The sequence below is a fragment of the Dromaius novaehollandiae genome, chromosome 28 (genome assembly GCF_036370855.1).
Source record: "Dromaius novaehollandiae isolate bDroNov1 chromosome 28, bDroNov1.hap1, whole genome shotgun sequence".
NCBI lineage: Eukaryota > Metazoa > Chordata > Aves > Casuariiformes > Dromaiidae > Dromaius > Dromaius novaehollandiae.
The window spans coordinates 2924346-2940807 of NC_088125.1; the positions used below are offsets into that span (position 1 = coordinate 2924346).

The 16462-nt window shown below is 69.4% G+C and overlaps 2 protein-coding genes across 7 annotated transcripts; one reads left to right on the forward strand and one right to left on the reverse strand.

Moving 5' to 3' along the window:
- Nucleotides 1-4567: 4567 nt before the first annotated feature.
- Nucleotides 4568-9123, reverse strand: HNRNPA1 (heterogeneous nuclear ribonucleoprotein A1). Of its 4 annotated transcripts, none has more exons than XM_064498692.1 (11): nt 8960-9123; nt 7687-7803; nt 7012-7158; nt 6518-6728; nt 6335-6427; nt 6137-6229; nt 5784-5855; nt 5412-5585; nt 5205-5327; nt 5055-5117; nt 4568-4882 (listed from the first exon to the last, which is right to left on the reverse strand). In XM_064498692.1, exons 1-10 carry the CDS (start codon nt 8972-8974, stop codon nt 5062-5064), a joined length of 1101 nt encoding a protein of 366 aa, XP_064354762.1. In that variant the 5' UTR covers nt 8975-9123; the 3' UTR covers nt 4568-4882; nt 5055-5061. The 4 variants fall into 4 exon arrangements, with proteins under 4 accessions (XP_064354762.1, XP_064354761.1, XP_064354764.1 ...); XM_064498691.1 differs by having other exon boundaries at nt 6137-6256; XM_064498694.1 differs by lacking the exon at nt 5784-5855.
- Nucleotides 9124-9282: 159 nt separating this feature from the next.
- CBX5 (chromobox 5) lies at nt 9283-12653 on the forward strand. Of its 3 annotated transcripts, none has more exons than XM_064498697.1 (5): nt 9283-9591; nt 10265-10421; nt 10508-10700; nt 10809-10906; nt 12021-12653. In XM_064498697.1, exons 2-5 carry the CDS (start codon nt 10285-10287, stop codon nt 12169-12171), a joined length of 579 nt encoding a protein of 192 aa, XP_064354767.1. In that variant the 5' UTR covers nt 9283-9591; nt 10265-10284; the 3' UTR covers nt 12172-12653. The 3 variants fall into 3 exon arrangements, with proteins under 3 accessions (XP_064354767.1, XP_064354768.1, XP_064354765.1); XM_064498698.1 differs by having other exon boundaries at nt 9283-9490; XM_064498695.1 differs by lacking the exon at nt 9283-9591 and adding an exon at nt 9629-9773.
- Nucleotides 12654-16462: the final 3809 nt, after the last annotated feature.

A 16462-nucleotide genomic window follows, 5' to 3' on the forward strand; every position in this document is an offset into this window, starting at 1 on the left:
CTGCAGCCCATGGGAACTGGGAGCACCCTTGGGTGCCCGTGGCACCATCCTGCATCCCGGGGTGCACAACGGTCCCCTTGGGGCCTCCTGAAACCCATGGGAACCGGGGGCACCTTTGGGTGCTTGCAGTGCCATCCTGCAGCCCATGGGAACTGGGGGCACCCTTGGGTGTCCCTGGCACCGTCCTGAAGCCCATGGGAACTGGGAGTACCCTTGGGTGCCCTGGCACCGTTCTGCATCCCAGGGTGCATGATGGTCCCCCTTATGGCATCCTGAAGCCCATGGGAACCAGGAGCACCCTTGGGTGCCTGCGGTGCCATCCTGAAACCCATGGGAACTGGGAGCACCCTTGGGTGCCCGTGGCACCATTCTGCACCCAAAGGTGCACAACAGTCCCCTTGGGGCATCCTACAGCCCATGGGAACTGGGGGCATCCTTGGGTGCCCGTGGCACTGTTCTGCACCCCAGGATGTGCAGTGGTCCCCTTAGGGCATCCTGCAGCTCATGGGAACCAGGAACACCCTTGGGTGTCCATGGCACCGTCCTGAAGCCCGTGGGAACTGGGAGCACCCTTGGGTGCCCGTGGCACCATCCTGCACCCCAGGATGCACGATGGTCCCCCCGGGGCATCCTGCAGCCCAAGGGAACTGGGAGCACCCTTGGGTGCCCATGGCACTGTTCTGCATCCCAGGGTGCATGATGGTCCCCCTGGGGCATCCTGAAACCCATGGGAACCGGGGGCACCTTCGGGTGCCTGCGGTGCCATCCTGAAGCCCATGGGAACTGGGAGCACCCTTGAGTGCCTACAGTGCTGTTCTGTACCCCAAGGTGCACAAGGGTCCCCCTGGGGCATCCTGAAGCCCATGGGAACCAGGAGCACCCTTGGGTGTCCATGGCACAATCCTGCAGCCCATGGGAACTGGGAGCACCCTTGGGTGGCTGCGGCACCATCCTGCACCCCAAGATGTACAACGGTCCCCTTGGGGCATCCTGCAGCCCATGGGAACTGGGAGCACCCTTGGGTGCCTGCAGTGCCATCCTGCACCCCATGATGCATGATGGTCCCCCTGGGGCATCCTGAAACCCATGGGAACTGAGAGCATCTTTGGGTGCCCCTGGCAACGTCCTGCACCCCAAGGTGCACCAGGGTCCCCTGGGGGCATCCTGCAGCCCATGGGAACCGGAGCACCTCTGGGTGCCCATGGCACCATCCTGCACCCCTTGGTGCACAACGGTCCCCCTGGAGCATTCTGCAGCCCATGGGAACCAGGAGCACCCTTGGGTGCCCGTGGCACCGTCCTGCACCCCAAGGTGCACAACAGTCCCCTTGGGGCATCCTGAAGCCCATGAGAACTGGGAACACCCTTGGGTGCCCATGGCATTGTTCTGCACCCCAAGGTGCACAATGGTCCCATTGAGGCATCCTGAAGCCCAGGGGAACCAGGAGCACCTTTGGGTGCCTGCAGTGCCATCCTGCACCCCAGGGTGCTGAGCGGTGCCCTTGGGTGCCCTTGGGGCATCCTGCACCTCTTGCGGCTCAGCACTGCCCTCGGGTGCCCGTGGGACACCCTGCAGCCCCAGGGAACCAGGAGCACCTTTGGGTGCCCGTGGTGCCACCCTGTACCCCTTGGTGCTCAGCAGCGCCCTTGGGTGCCCATGGGGCATGTGACACCCCAGGGTGCCCACCAGTGCCCATGGGTGCCCCGGGGGCATGTTTCATCCCAGGGTGCTCAGTGGTGACTCTGGGTGCCCGTGGGGCACCCTGCACCCTGTAACGAGTCACAGTGTCCATGGGTGCCCCGGGGGCATCCCATGACCCCAGGGTGCCCTTGGGGCACCCTCCACCCCATAGCGTCCAATGGCACCCTTGGGTGCCCATGGGGCGTCCTGCACCCCACGGTGCGCCCCGGGGTGCCCCCTGCCCCCACCGTGCCCTCCCGCACCCCAGAGCGCCCCGTCCTTTCTGTGCCTTCGCCCAGCGCCGCGGGGGCCACCCTGGGGCCACCCACCCGCCACCCGGCCCCCTCCCACCCCTGTAAATAGAATAAAGCAGCTTGGAGGGTGCCAGTGTCTGTGTCACCTCTGTCACCTCGCATCCTGGTCACTACAGGGTGCCGTGTCCCCTCTGTCACCCCGGGTGACGCATCCCCATGGCTGTGGTGTCCCCTCTGCCACCCCACGGTCCCCCCTGCTGCCGTGTCCCCATCCCCCGGGGTCCATGCCAGGGTGACACAGCCCCTGTCCCCATCCCTGTCCCCTTGATGCCATCCCCCAGCCCCCTGCCTTCATCCTCGTGCCCTCTGTCCCCATCTCTGTCCCTGGCCTGTCCCTCAGCCATGTCCCCATCCTTGTCCCCCAGCTCTGTCACCTCCAACCCTGTCCTGTCCCCAGCCCTGTCCCCTCTGTCTCCTCCATCCTTGCCCTGTCGCGTCCCCCAGCCCCAGCTCCTCCATCCCTGTCCCCTCTGTCACCGTCCTGACCCCCAGCCCTGTCCCCATGCCCGTCACCTCCTCCCCCAGCCCTATCCCCCCTGTCGTCTCTGTCACTGGCCCATCCCCGTCCCCTCTGTCCCCATCCTGTCCTGTCCCCCAGCACCATGCTCTCTGTCCCCAGCCCTGTCCCCATCCTTGTCACCTCCATCCTCATCCTGTCCCCAGCCTCAGCCCTCTGTCCTTGTCCTGGCCCCCTGCCCCGTCCTTGTTACCACCATCTGCATCCTGTCCCCCAGCCCTGTCCCCTCCGTCCTCATCTGGTCCCCAGGCCCGTCCTGTCCCCATCCCTGTCCCCTGAGTCCTTGTGCTGTCCCCAGCCCTGTGGCCATGCTCGTCACCTCCATCCTCATCTGGTCCCCAAGCCCTCTGTCCTTGCCCTGTCCCGCTCCCCCAGTTCCAGCTTTGTCACTTCCATTCTCATGCGGTCCCCCTGTCCCAGCCCTGTCCCCAGCCGCATCCCCTCTGTCCTCGTCCTGTCCCCCAGCCCCATCCTTGTCACCTCCATCCTCACTCTGTTCTCTCCATCCCTATCCTGGGCCCCAGCCCCATCCTTGTCCTCAGCCCCCTCCTTGTCACCTCCCCCCTCATCTGGTCCCCCAGCCCCATCCCTGTCCCCTCCAGCACTGTCCTGTCCCTCAAACCCTCCCCCTCGTCCCTCAGCTGTCCCCATCCTGCCCCACGGCCCAGTCCTGTCCCCATCCCCTTTGTTCTCCTGTCTCTCAGCCCCATCCCCATCCTTGTCACCTCCACTGTCACTCTGTCCCATCCCCATCCCCTCCATCCCTGTCCTGTCCCCCAGCCCCATCCCTGGCCCCCTCCCCATCCCCTGTCCTTCTCCTGCCCATCAGCCCCATCCTTGTCCCCTCCACCCTCTGTCCCCTCCAACCCTGTCCTGGTCCCCAGCCCCATCCTTGTCCCCATCCCCATCCCCTCTGTCCTCCTGTCCCTCAGCCCCATCCCTGTCACCTCCATCCTCATCTGGTCCCCCTGCCCCATCCCTGTCCCCTCCATCTCTGTCCTGTCCCCCAGCCCCAGCCCTGTCCCCATCCCCTGTGTCCTTCTCCTGTCCCCCAGCCCCATCCTTGTCACCTCCTCCCTCATCTGGTCCCCCTGCCCCATCCCTGTCCCCTCCATCCGCATCCTGTCCCCAGCCCCAACCCCTCCATCCTTCTCCTGTCCCCAGTTGTCCCCAGCGCCACCACTTACCTCCTCGTCCCCCATCCCTGTCCCCTCCAGCACTGTCCTGTCCCTCAAACCCTCCCCCTCGTCCCTCAGCTGTCCCCATCCTGCCCCACGGCCCAGCACCGTCCCCATCCTGTCCCCATCCCGTCCCCAGCGCAGCCACACAAGGCACCGGCCGTACCAAACACCGCTCTTTATTGACAGGGGTCCCGGGGGGGGGCCAGCCCCGGCAACGCTGCGAGGAAGGGCAGAGCCGTGAGCGCGGCCGTCCCCCGCCTCCCCGTGTGTCCCCGTCCCCCCCCCGGCGTCCCCCGCTCACCTCCGCCGGCGGCCCCGGGGCGCCCCGCGGGCTCCTCTCCCTGGAGCGGGCGGCCGGTGGCTCCTACAAAAAGCGAAGGGGGGGCAGGCGTTAGCGAGCCGGCGCGGGGGGGCCCCGATGTCCCCCCCCAACAAGGGACAGACGGACGGACGGAGAGGAGGAGCCCATCTAGGACAAGCACCGACCCCCCACCTAACCTAGGGGGGCTCAGGCTGCCGGGGGGGGGGACAAAAGGCGACGGGGGGGGACAGAGCATGGCAGCATCCCACAACAGATCCAAAGTGGGGGGGACACAACCCTGGGTGGGGGGCTGAGCCCCAGTGCTCTCCCCTCACTGGGGGACCCCGGGGGGGGACAAAGGGAGCCGTGGGGCTGCGCGGGGGGGGACACAGGGCGCTGCCGAGGCTTCGCAGCCGCGCCGGGCGCTCCGAAAAGGCCCCCCCTCTCCGAAAGCCTCGCTTCCCGCTGCGGCGGGGGGGGGCAGAAAACGGCCTCGGTCTGAGCTAGCGCTAGCCTAGGCCGCCGGCAGCCGCGTCGCAGCGACTTACACCAGACTAACTTAAGACGGCGCGGGTTTTAAAAAAAAAAGACACATTTATTCAGCGTCATGATCCGGTACAGTTAGCAATCGACAGCACGGGTGCGCAAATAAAAGCGGGGCGCCCGGGAGGCCCCGTCGGAATGCTTCCACGGCACAGAAACTAAAAGAACCTGTTATACAATTAGTCACAAATACAGTCCTGGTCGCCACGGAGACTTTGTCTAATACACGTCTTCATGGAGCAGCTACCCCCTGCCACAACTGTGATTTGGGCTGAGTTCACAACTGTTGTAACCTGCAGCTTCCCTGTCCTTTCTCTGGCTCTCCTCTCCCGCTAAGCTTTGTTTCCTGTTGGATAACATGGAATAAAGTTAATCTAACGCACAACGAGGCTACGGGGCGACAGCGGGTGCGTCCCCATGCGGCGCGGCTGCGGTGAAAGCGGCCGCGGTGACGGGTTGGAGCTGCCCCGGGCGAGCGCGGCGGCTTCACGGTGACGGCGGCGCCGGGCCGGGCTTACCTGGGCGTTAAAACCTCCTGCCGCCGCCGTAGCTGCCGCCGCCGCTCGAGCTGCCGTAGCCGCCTGCGGAGAGAGCGCGGTGTTAGGGGGCGGTTGGGGCGCCGGCGGGTCCCCAAAACCGAGGGCGGAGGGTCCCCGGGGGCCACTCACCGCCTCCGTAGGGCCCCGAGCTCCTGCCGCCGAAGTTGCCGCCCTTCATGGGGCCGAAATTCGACGACTGGTTGTTGTAACTGCCGAAGTCGTTGTAGTTGCCGCCTCCTCCGAAGTTGCTGCCTGGGGAGGGAGAGGGAGGAGGCGGCGGCGTGAGGCGGGAGGAGCGGCGGCGCGGCGGAGCCGGGGAGCGCCGCGGCGGCTTACCCGTGCCCGCTTCGGAAAGGCCGTTCCGCACGGCCAGCGCCGGGCCCCGCGCCGGGCGCCTGCCGCCGCTGCCGCCGCCGAAGCCGCCGCCGCCGTTGTTGTAGCCGTCGTAGGTGCTGCTGCCGCCGTAGCCCCGGTTGCCGCCCGAGTAGCCGGGGCCGCTGCCGCCGTAACCTGCGGGAGGAGGAGGAGGAGGCCGCTGAGCTCGCCGAGGGGCCGGCGGCAGGCGCGTGGCGGCCGGGCTGCGGGGTTCGGCGCTGCGGCGGGCTGCGTCCGCTCTCCGGGCTCGGCCACGGGGCCGGCTGGCGTCCTCGTCGCGCTCGCGGCGCCCCGGCTGCCGCCCCGCGGGGCAAAACCCCGCTGCGGCCTTACCGTCGCTGCCAAATCCATTATAGCCGTCTGCACCGCCTCCATAACCGCCACCGCGGCTGCCACCAAACCCACCTGAAAAGAACAAACCTCTTTTGCGTCCGGTCCGTCCGCGCGGGGCCGGGTGGTTTAAGGCGCCGGAGGTAAAAGCCGGGCTGCGAATCCCCCGCAGGCCCCGGCGCGGAGGGAGGAGAAGCGCTCGGCCTCGCGGTGGCCGCGAGCCGGAGGAGCGGTGGCAGCCGGAGCGGTGGCGGTAGTCCGAGCCGTTACGGAGGGGCCGGGCGGGAGGCGGGCGGCGGGCCGACGGCGGTCCCCGCGGCTGGCAGCCGGACGGTCGCCCGCTCCGAGCCACTTACCCCGGCCGCCGAAGTTGCCGCCGCGGCTGAAGTTGTCGTTCCCGCCGAAGCCGCCGCCGCGGCCGCCGCCGAAATTCCCGGAGCCGCTGCGGCCTAGGAGAGGGGGCGGAGGGGGACAGCCTTTAGGAACAGCGCGGGCAGTAGGGCCTAGCGTCGGCGGGGGACGGCGGGGAGCTGGGGGGAGAGGCGAGCGCTCACCTCGCTGGCTGGCCGAAGCGCTGGCCATTTCTTGCTTGGAGAGGGCTTTCCGCACCTCGCAGTTGTGCCCGTTCACAGTGTGGTATTTCTGAACTGCGGGGAAGGAGGCGGCGGTGAGGGAGCTGCCGCACAGCCGGACGCCGCCGCACAGCCGGACGCCCGGCCCCTCGTCCCCGGACTTACTGACTATCTTGTCGACGGAGTCGTGGTCGTCGAAGGTGACGAACGCGAAGCCCCTCTTCTTGCCGCTGCCGCGGTCTGTCATGATCTCGATGACTTCGATTTTGCCGTACTGGCCGAAATAGTCTCGCAAGTGATGCTCTTCCGTGTCTTCCTTGATGCCGCCCACGAAGATCTTCTTGACCGTGAGGTGGGCGCCGGGCCGCTGCGAGTCCTGCGGGAGCGAGGCGCAGGGTGGCAATGGGGTGGCAACGGGGTGGCAATGGCCTCCCGGAGCCCCCACGTGCTCGGAAGCGCTCAGAAGCGCCATTCCGTTCTCCACCAACCCCACAGCGAAGCGTTTGAGCCCGGCGGTTGCGTCCCGCTGTGCGTCACCGCTTTTTTCGGCCGCAGAGGCGACCCCGGACCCTCCACGGCGCATCCCAACCCTCAACCAGGTCCCCCCGGCCGTTAAATCGAGGCCTGAGGGCGTTTCGCGGCGCGCGGCGGGCTCCTACCTCTCGGGACACGGCCCTCTTTGGTTCAACGACTCGGCCGTCGACTTTGTGCGGCCTGGCGTTCATGGCGGCGTCGACCTCCTCGACGGAGGAGTACGTGACGAAGCCGAAGCCTCGCGAGCGCTTGGTGTTGGGGTCCCGCATCACCTGCGGGGACAGAATCGCGTCAGAGGGGTGACAACACCGAAAGCAGCCGCCGGAGAACGCGGCTCCCAGCCCCGACGCTTCCCGGCGGAGCTGCCCCCCCGCTGTCCCCAAAACCCCACTGGGGAGCGGCCGCCATGCGCGGGCACATCGCCGCGGCCTCGGGACGCCCGAATCACGCGTCAGCGAGGCCAAGGGACATTTTGGGGCCGCCGCTCGCTCCATCTTTGCGCTCCCCCCTCCATCTTTGCGCTCCCCCCTCCGCAGCGCAGGTGTCTGCCCGGCCCAAACTGGCTCGACTTCACATTCGGGCCGTGTAAACGGCCTTCGAGGCCGTCGGTGCCGGTGCAACGGCCCTAAAGAGCCGTGTCCCCCCCGGAGGAGCCACCACCGGGCCCGAAAGGCGCTCGGAGGCAGGGGGCCGGCTGCCCCCGGCGCTGTTTTGACTCCTGGCAGGGCAAAGTGCGGCGCCACCCAGCATGGGGGGGTCCCCCGGGGCAGGGCCCCCCCGGGGCGAGGGCCGGGCCTTACCACGCAGTCGGTGAGGGTGCCCCATTGCTCGAAGTGGCTGCGCAGGCTTTCGTCTGTCGTTTCGAAGCTGAGGCCGCCGATGAAGAGCTTGCGCAGCTGCTCGGGCTCCTTGGGAGACTGGAGGGGGGAAGAGAGCGACGTGGGGGGGTGAGCAGGGGGGGCCAGCGAGCTCCTCCCACCCCCCCAGCCCCAAATTGGTCCTGCCCGCGTCCAGGGACCCCCCCCGCGCTGTCCCCAGCCCCAGGGAGACCATGTCACCCCCCTGAGCCAACCTATGGGGCTGCCCAGGCCTCAGCAAGGCCCTGCCCCCCCCCGGCCTCTATCACCCCCCCAGCACCGCCCTGTCACCTCCTAGCCCCCATCTGTGGGGCTACCCTGGCCCCTAAAGGAGGCTCTGCCACCCCCCCGCCAGCCTAGCCCCCAGCCCCCATCTCTGGGGCTGTCCTGACCCCTAAACCAGGCCCTGCCACCCCCCCCGGCCCAGCCCCCATCTATGGGGCTGCCCTGGCCCCCAGCCCCCATCCATGGGGCTGCCCTGGCCCCCAAACCAGGCCCTGCCACCCCCCCCGGCCCAGCCCCCATCCGTGGGGCTGCCCTGGCCCCCAGCCCCCATCCATGGGGCTGCCCTGGCCCCCAAACCAGGCCCTGCCACCCCCCCTGGCCCAGCCCCCATCCATGGGGCTGCCCTGGCCCCCAAACCAGGCCCTGCCACCCCCCCTGGCCCAGCCCCCATCCATGGGGCTGCCCTGGCCCCCAAACCAGGCCCTGCCACCCCCCCCGGGCCCAGCCCCCATCCATGGGGCTGCCCCAGCCCCCAGACCAGGCCCCATCACCCCCCCAGCCCAGCCCCCACCTATGGGGCTGCCCCAGCCCCCAGACGAGGCCCAGCCCCCAGCCCCCCCCCCGCCCCGTGCAGGAGCCGACCTGGGCGCCGCGCATGCGCGCTGCGCGCGCGGCCGCCATAGCCCACCCGAGCACAAAGGCGCGCACGTGGCTGCGCGAGCGGGGCGCCGCGCGCGCTGTGTGTGGGGATGGTGGGGGGGGGGGGGAGCGGGAGCGCGCGCGGCTGCGCATGCGCCGCGGGGGGCGCGCGGCGCGCCGCGAGGGGCGGGGGGGCGCCGGCGCGTGCGCAGAGAGCGGCGGGGAGGCGGGGTGCGCAGGCGCAGTGCGCGCGGCCCGCCAGGCGCCGAGCGCGGCGGCGGGCGGCGGGGGAGGCCGCAGCGGGGCGGGCGGGCGGCGGCGGCGCGGCGGGGGGCGGCGGCGCGGCGCTTACCTCGTTCTTGGACATGGCGGCGCTAGGGGGGGAGGCGGCCTCCGTGCCGGGCTGCTCCGCGCGCGATGCTCCCTCTGCGAGGCGCCGACACAAAAAGGGGCCGAGTGACGAGAGCGCCGCCGCCTCACTCCGCCGCCCCCGCCGACCGCCCGCCCCCCGGCCGCTCCCATTGGGCGGTGCCGCCCGCGCCGCGCCCCCGCGTCGCCTCCCATTGGGCGGCGGGGCAAAGCGGTTGGGCCTCATTGGTGGTGGCGCGCCGCTCCGCCCGCGCTGTCGCCGCCGGTTGGTTCGCGCCGAGGAGGTCCCGCCTCAGGGCCTAGCGCATTGGACGAGGCCTGCGAAGCCCCGCCCGCGACGCGCGTCGAGTTTTCCCGCTCCGTCCCGGAGACTCGCCAGCTGCTCCCGGATTGGCTCCGTGCGTCGCGGTCCCGCCTCGCGCCTCCCTCTCATTGGCTAGCGCAGCGGCGCGGCGGCGTTCATTGGCGGCGGCGGCGGTCGCTCGCGGCTGCCCTGCGGCGGGGCCCGGCGGAGGTCAGCGGGCGCCGGAGCGGCGCGGCGGGGCGGCGGCGGCGGCGCGGCCCGCGGCGCGCGCGGCAGCAGCGAGGACGCCCGCCCGCCCGCCGGCGCCCAAGGTGGACGCCGCTCGGCGCATGCGCAGCGCGGGGGCCGGGCGGGGCGGGCGCATGCGCGGCGCCGCGCGGCCGGCGCCTGCGCGCTGAGGCGGCCGTTTTGGCGGGCGGCGGGCAGTGCGCAGGAGCGGCGGCGGCGGCGGCACGGGGCGGACGGCGCCGCGGCGGAGCTGCGCCGCGCCCAGGTGGCGGCGGGCGGCGGCGGCGGCGCCCCGCGCCGAATGAATGGGGGGCAGGGACGCGGCGGGGGGGGGCGTGCCGCGCCGGCGTGACGGGCAGCCGCAACGGCCAATGGCGCCGCGACGGGGGCGGGGTAGCGCCGGCTGGGGGCGGGCCGCGACGGCGTGACGGGCAGCCTCGCCGGCCAACGGCGCCGCGCGGGGGGCGGGCCGCGACGCGGGGGGGCGGGCCGCGACCGCGTGACGGGCAGCTGCGCCGGCCAATGGCGCCGCGATGAGGGCAGGGCAGCGCTGCGGCCAATGGGGAATGGAGAGGGTGGGGCGGCGCGCGTGATTGACAGCACCGCCGGCCAATGGCAGCGCGGCGCGGCGGCTGGATGTGCAGCGCCGAGCACCCGAGCTGGAAACAGGGACAGCGGGACTTGATTGGGGGGGGGGGGGGGGGTTAAATCCTTCCAGATGAGGGAAAAGCGAGCGAATAAACGCGTTGGCTGCAGGCGAGGCCGGACTCGGCGCCATGGGCAAGAAGAGCAAGCGGACGGCGGACAGCTCGTCCTCGGAGGACGAGGAGGAGTACGTGGTGGAGAAGGTGCTGGACCGGCGCGTGGCCAAGGGCCAGGTGGAGTACCTGCTCAAGTGGAAGGGCTTCTCCGAGTGAGTGCGGCCCCGCGCCCCGGCCCGCCCCGAAAAAACCCGGCTTCCCCCTTTTTAATTCTCCTTATTTTTTTCTCCTCCCGCAGGGAACATAACACGTGGGAGCCGGAGAAGAACCTGGACTGCCCCGAGCTCATCTCGGAGTTCATGCGGAAGTACAAGAAGGCCAAGGAGGGCGACGGGGCCGCCAAGGCCCGCGACCGGGCCGAGGGCGCCAAGCGGAAAGCGGGGCTGCCCGCCGCCGCCACCGACGACCTCAAGGCCAAGAAGAAGCGGGAGGTGAGGCCGGGCCGCGGGGGTGGTGTGTCCCCCCCCGCCAACCGCCTCGCCGTGGCTGAATTTGGGGGGTTTGGGGGGTTTTTGGGGGGTTTTTCGTCCCGTCCGCAGAGCAACGACATCGCCCGGGGCTTCGAGCGCGGCCTGGAGCCCGAGAAGATCATCGGGGCCACCGACTCGTGCGGCGACCTCATGTTCCTCATGAAGTGGTGAGCAGGGGGCTCCCCCCCCCCCCCCGGGGGTCTCAGCACCCGCCACGGGGCTGGGTGACACCGTTGGGGTCCCGTGTCACTGTCCCCGCCCTCGTCCCACCGCCCGGATGGCGTTTTGGGTGGGAAAAGGGGGAAAAAAGGGCTGCAAGGGGCACCCTGGGGCGCAGGGGGGACACGGTGTCCCCGTGATGTCCCCCCTTGTCCCTGTTCCCCCCCCCCCACCACCCCAAGCGGGTTCAGGACTGTGTTTTGGGTGGGAAAGGGGGGAAAAAAGGGCTGCAAGCGACGTCCCAGGGCGCAGGGGGGGACACAGCGTCCCCATGATGTCCCCCCTTGTCCCTGCCCCCCCCCCACCGCCACCCGGATGGCGTTTTGGGTGGGAAGGGGGGGAAAAAGGGACGTGAGTGGGGCACAGGGGGGCCACGGCGCCCCTATGATGTCCCTCCTTGTCCCCCCCACCACCACCTGGATGGCATTTTGGGTGGGAAAGGGGGGGAAAAGGGCCACGCGCAGCACCTCGGGGTGCAGGGGGAACACAGCATCCCCATGATGTCCCGCCTTGTCCCTGTCCCCCCCCACCCCCACCACCTGGACGGTGTTTTGGGTGGGAAAGGGGGGAAAAAGGGACACGAGCAAGGCACAGGGGGGCCGCAGCGTCCCTGTGATGTCTCTCCTTGTCCCTATTCCCCCACCACCCACCTGGCATTTTGGGTGGGAAAGTGGGGAAGAAAGGGCCATGAGTGACATCCCAGGGTGCAGGGGGGCTGTGGCATCCCCGTGATGTCCCCCCTTGTCCCTGTCCCCCCCACGACTACCCGGAGCGGGGTGAGGACGGCATTTTGGGTGGGAAAGAGGGAAAAAGGGGCTGTGAGCGATGTCCCAGGGCGCAGGGGGGCCGCGGCGTCCCCATGACGTCCCCATGACGTCCCCCTTTGTCCTTGTCCTCCCCCCTCCTCACCTCCTGGGCAGTGTTTTGGGTGGGAAACACAGCAAAAAGGGACCGTGAGCAGCACCGTTGGGACATCCCAGGGCGCAGGGGGGGCTGTGGCATCCCCGTGCCACCCCCCACACCCCCCTCACGCCCCCCCCCGCACGTCCCCCCCCCCCCCAGGAAGGACACGGACGAGGCCGACCTGGTGCTGGCCAAGGAGGCCAACGTGAAATGCCCGCAGATCGTCATCGCCTTCTACGAGGAGCGGCTGACCTGGCACGCGTACCCCGAGGACGCCGACGGCAAGGAGCGGCCGGCGGCCAAGAGCTAAGGCGCCCCGCGCCCCGCTGTACATACCGCGGCCCCCCCCGCGCCCCCCCCTCCCCAAAACCCCCCCCCGCCGCCGCCGCTCCGGCCCCCGCGGGGCCGTCACCGCCGGCCGGGGCCACGGGTGTCCTCCGTTGTCGTCCCCGTCTCCCTCATTTTACACCCCCCCTGCCCCAAAACGGCGCCCTGGGGGGGGCCACGCACCCCCCCACACACCGGTGGCAAATTTTGGGGTCCCCCCCCATTCCTATGGGGCACGGAACCCCCCCCCGGTGTGGGGCAGCCGCCTGGGGGTGGTTATGGGGGGGGTCGGGGGGGGTTCGGCCCCGTCTCTGCTGTTTTTCTACCGTCGATGTTTTTAACCGGGGCCCCCCCCACCTCCTTTCCCCCGGGGGGGCCTCCCCCCCCCTCGCCACCCCCCTTAAATGTCTCCCCCCCCCCCCCCAAACCTTGTATTTGCTTCCAATAAACGGTCACTTTTCAGGAGCTGCTGCCAGGTGCTCGTGGGGGGGGAGCTGCCCCCCCCCTTCCCCAGTGGCACCAGTACAGCCCAGTTTGGGGCCCCCCCAATGGGGGTCTGGTCCCCCCAGCTGCAGGGAGGGGACCCAGGAGTCCCAGCTCCCCCCCCCCCCAAAAAAAGCAGGATGGGGCCCAGGTGTCCGGCCCCCCCCCGGGCCATGGGCAGTGCCCCCCCCCTCCAAATCCATCCCCGGACGCCTGGGCCCCTTCGTTGCCTTGGCCTCTGGTGCCACCTGGTGGTCGCACTGCGGTGCTGCAGCACCGGGGGGGGGGGACACTGGGGGGGGGGGAGACACCCCCACCCCTGGGTGCTGCCCCCCCGCCCCAGGGGGGAATGGAGGCACGGGGGGGGCCCAGGGGGCCCAGGCGTCCGGGGCCGGCAGCGAGCGGAGGCAGCACTGGGGTGGCCCCAAGCGGCTTCATTTCGCGGGGGGGGGACACGGGGGGGGGACACGGGGGGGGGCTGGGAACCGCTCAGGGGTCGGCCAGTCCCTCCAGCAGCCCGTCCTGCGCCAGCTGCCCCTGCAGACTGGGGGGGGGGCACGCTGTCACGGGGGGGGACACGCAGACGGGGGGGGATGGGGACACGGACTGGGGGGGACGGATGGGGACAGATGAGGGGGATGCGGATAAGGGGGACGGATATGGGGGGGACGCGGATCGGGGGATGGATATGGGGGGGCACGTGGATGGGGGGGACATGGATCGGGATGGATTGGGGGGGATGTGGACTGGGGGGCGGATTGGGGGGGACATGGATTGGGGGGGACGGATGGGGACAGATGGGAACATGGATTGGGGGGGGACGTGGATCGGGGCGATGGATTTGGGGGGGGACACGGATCCGGATGGACTGGGGGAGAACGTGTGCTGGGGGGACACGGATCGGGGGGGGGACACGGATCGGGGGGGCCTGCGGATTGGAGGGGGACAAATTGGGGGGGACAGCGAATAGGGGGATGGATTGGGGGGGACATGAATCAGGACAGACTGGGGGAGGACACGGACTGGGGGGGGATGTGGATTGTGGGGGGACGGCTCGGGGGGGGACACGGATTGGGACGGATTGGGGGGACGTGGATTGGGGGGACGGATACGGGGAGGATGCGGCTGGGGGGATGGCTCGGGGGGGACAGATTGGGGGGACAAATTGGGACAGATTGGGGGGGTGCAGATTGGGGGGGACAGATGGGGGGGGATGGATCGGGGTGGATGGGAAATGGGGGGACGCGGATCAGGGGACAGCGGGGACGGGGACGCGGATGGGGGGGCCGCGGGCCGGGGCTGGGGTCCTGGGGGGGTCCCGGGGGGGCGGCGGAGGCGGAGCAGGTGCCGGCGGTGCCGGATGGGGAGGGCGACGCAGAGCCGCTCCACCACCCCGGCCGGGGCCCCGGGCCCCCCCTCGGCGCCTGCCGCGGCACCCGCAGCACACGGCACCCGCAGCACGGCCCCACACGCGTGTGCCGGGGTGCAACGCGGCCCCACACGCGTGTACCAGGGTGTGATGCGGCCCCACACGCGTGTACCAGTGTGTAATGCAGCCCAGCACGTGTGTGCTGGTGTGTAATGGAGCCTGACACGCGTGTGCTGGTGTGTAATGCAGCCTGACACGCGTGTGCTGGTGTGCAACGCGGCCCCACACGCGTGTGCAGGTGTGTAATGTGGCCCCACACGCGTGTGCTGGTGTGTAATGGAGCCTGACACGCGTGTGCTGGTGTGCAACGCGGCCCCACACGTGTGTACCAGTGTGTAATGCAGCCTGACACGCGTGTCCTGGTGTGCAACATGGCCCCACACGTGTGCTGGTGTGTAATGCGGCCCCACACGCGTGTGCTGGTGTGTAATGGAGCCTGACACGCGTGTGCTGGTGTGTAATGCAGCCTGACACGCGTGTACCAGTGTGTAATGCAGCCTGACACGCGTGTGCTGGTGTGCAACATGGCCCCACACGTGTGCTGGTGTGTAATGCGGCCCCACACGCGTGTGCTGGTGTGTAATGGAGCCTGACACGCGTGTGCTGGTGTGTAATGCAGCCCAACACGCGTGTGCTGGTGTGTAATGGAGCCTGACACGTGTGTGCTGGTGTGCAACGCGGCCCCACACGCGTGTACTAGGGTGTAATGCAGCCCAGCACACGTGTGCTGGTGTGTAATAGAGCCTGACACGCGTGTGCTGGTGTGTAATGCAGCCTGACACGCGTGTGCTGGTGTGTAATGCAGCCCCACACGCATGTGCTAATGTCCAACGCGGCCCCACACACGTGTGCCGGCGTGTAATGCAGCCCAACATATGTGTGCCAGTGTGTAATGCGGCCCCACACGCGTGTGACGGCGTCTGATGCAGCCTAACACATGCATGCTGGTGTGCAACGTGGCCCAACACACGTGTGCTGGTGTGTAATGCAGCCCAACATGTGTGTGCTGCTGTGCAACGCAGCCCAACATGCGTGTGCTAGTGTGCCCACACGCGTGTGCCAGTGTGTAATGCAGCCCAGCACACGTGTGCCAGTGTGCAACATGGCCCCACACGCGTGTGCCGGTGTGCAACGCGGCCCAGCACGCGTGTGCTAGTGTGCGGCGTGGCCCAACATCTCTGCCAGTGTGCAACACGGCCCAACACGCATGTGCTGGCATGTAATGCAGCCCAACATGCATGTGCTGGCGTGCAACATTGCCTAACACACATGTGCTGGCATGCAACGTGGCCCAACACACGTGTGCTGGTGTGCAATGCAGCCCAACACGCGTGTGCTGGCGTGCAACATGGCCAAACATGCATCTGCCAGCACATGCCGCAGCCCAGCACACGTGTGTTGGCGTGCAACAGCCCAAGACGTGTACCAGCGCACACTGAGGCCCAGCACACGCGTGCCAGCATGCAACACGGTCCAACACACGTGCTGGCGTGCAACATGGCCCAACATGTGTGTGCAAGGGCATGCCGTGGCCCGCAGATGTGTGCTGGCGTGCGACATGGCCCAACACGCATGTGCCTGTGCGTGTTGCAGACCAACACGCGTGTGCTGGCATGCGTTGTGGCCCGACATGCGTGTGCCGGTGCTCACCATGCCTGAACACGCGTGTGCCAGCGTGTGGACGTGGCCCACGTGCTCTGCGCTAATGTGGCCGCGCACCTGGGGACACGCGTGCACAGTGCGTGTCCCACGAGCACACACGTGTGCACTAGCGTGTGCATGCCCCAGGGACACGCGTGCACAGTGCGTGTCCCACGCGCCCTAGCATGTGCGAGCCCCAGGGACACACGTGCACAGTGCGTGTCCCACATGCCCTAGCGTGCGCGAGCCCCAGGGACACGCGTGCACAGTGCGTGTCCCACATGCCCCAGCGTGTGCGAGCCCCAGGGACACGCGTGCACAGTGCGTGTCCCACGCGCCCTAGCGTGCGCGAGCCCCAGGGACACGCGTGCACAGTGCGTGTCCCACGCGCCCTAGCGTGCGCGAGCCCCAGGGACACACGTGCACAGTGCGTGTCCCACATGCCCTAGCGTGTGCGAGCCCCAGGGACACGCGTGCACAGTGCGTGTCCCACGCGCCCTAGCGTGTGCAAGCCCCAGGGACACACGTGCACAGTGCGTGTCCCACGTGCCCTAGCGTGTGCGAGCCCCAGGGACACACGTGCACAGTGCGTGTCCCACACGCCCTAGCGTGTGCGAGCCCCAGGGACACACGTGCACAGTGCGTGTCCCACGCGCCCTAGCGTGTGCGAGCCCCAGGGACACACGTGCACAGTGCGTGTCCCACATGCCCTAGCGTGTGC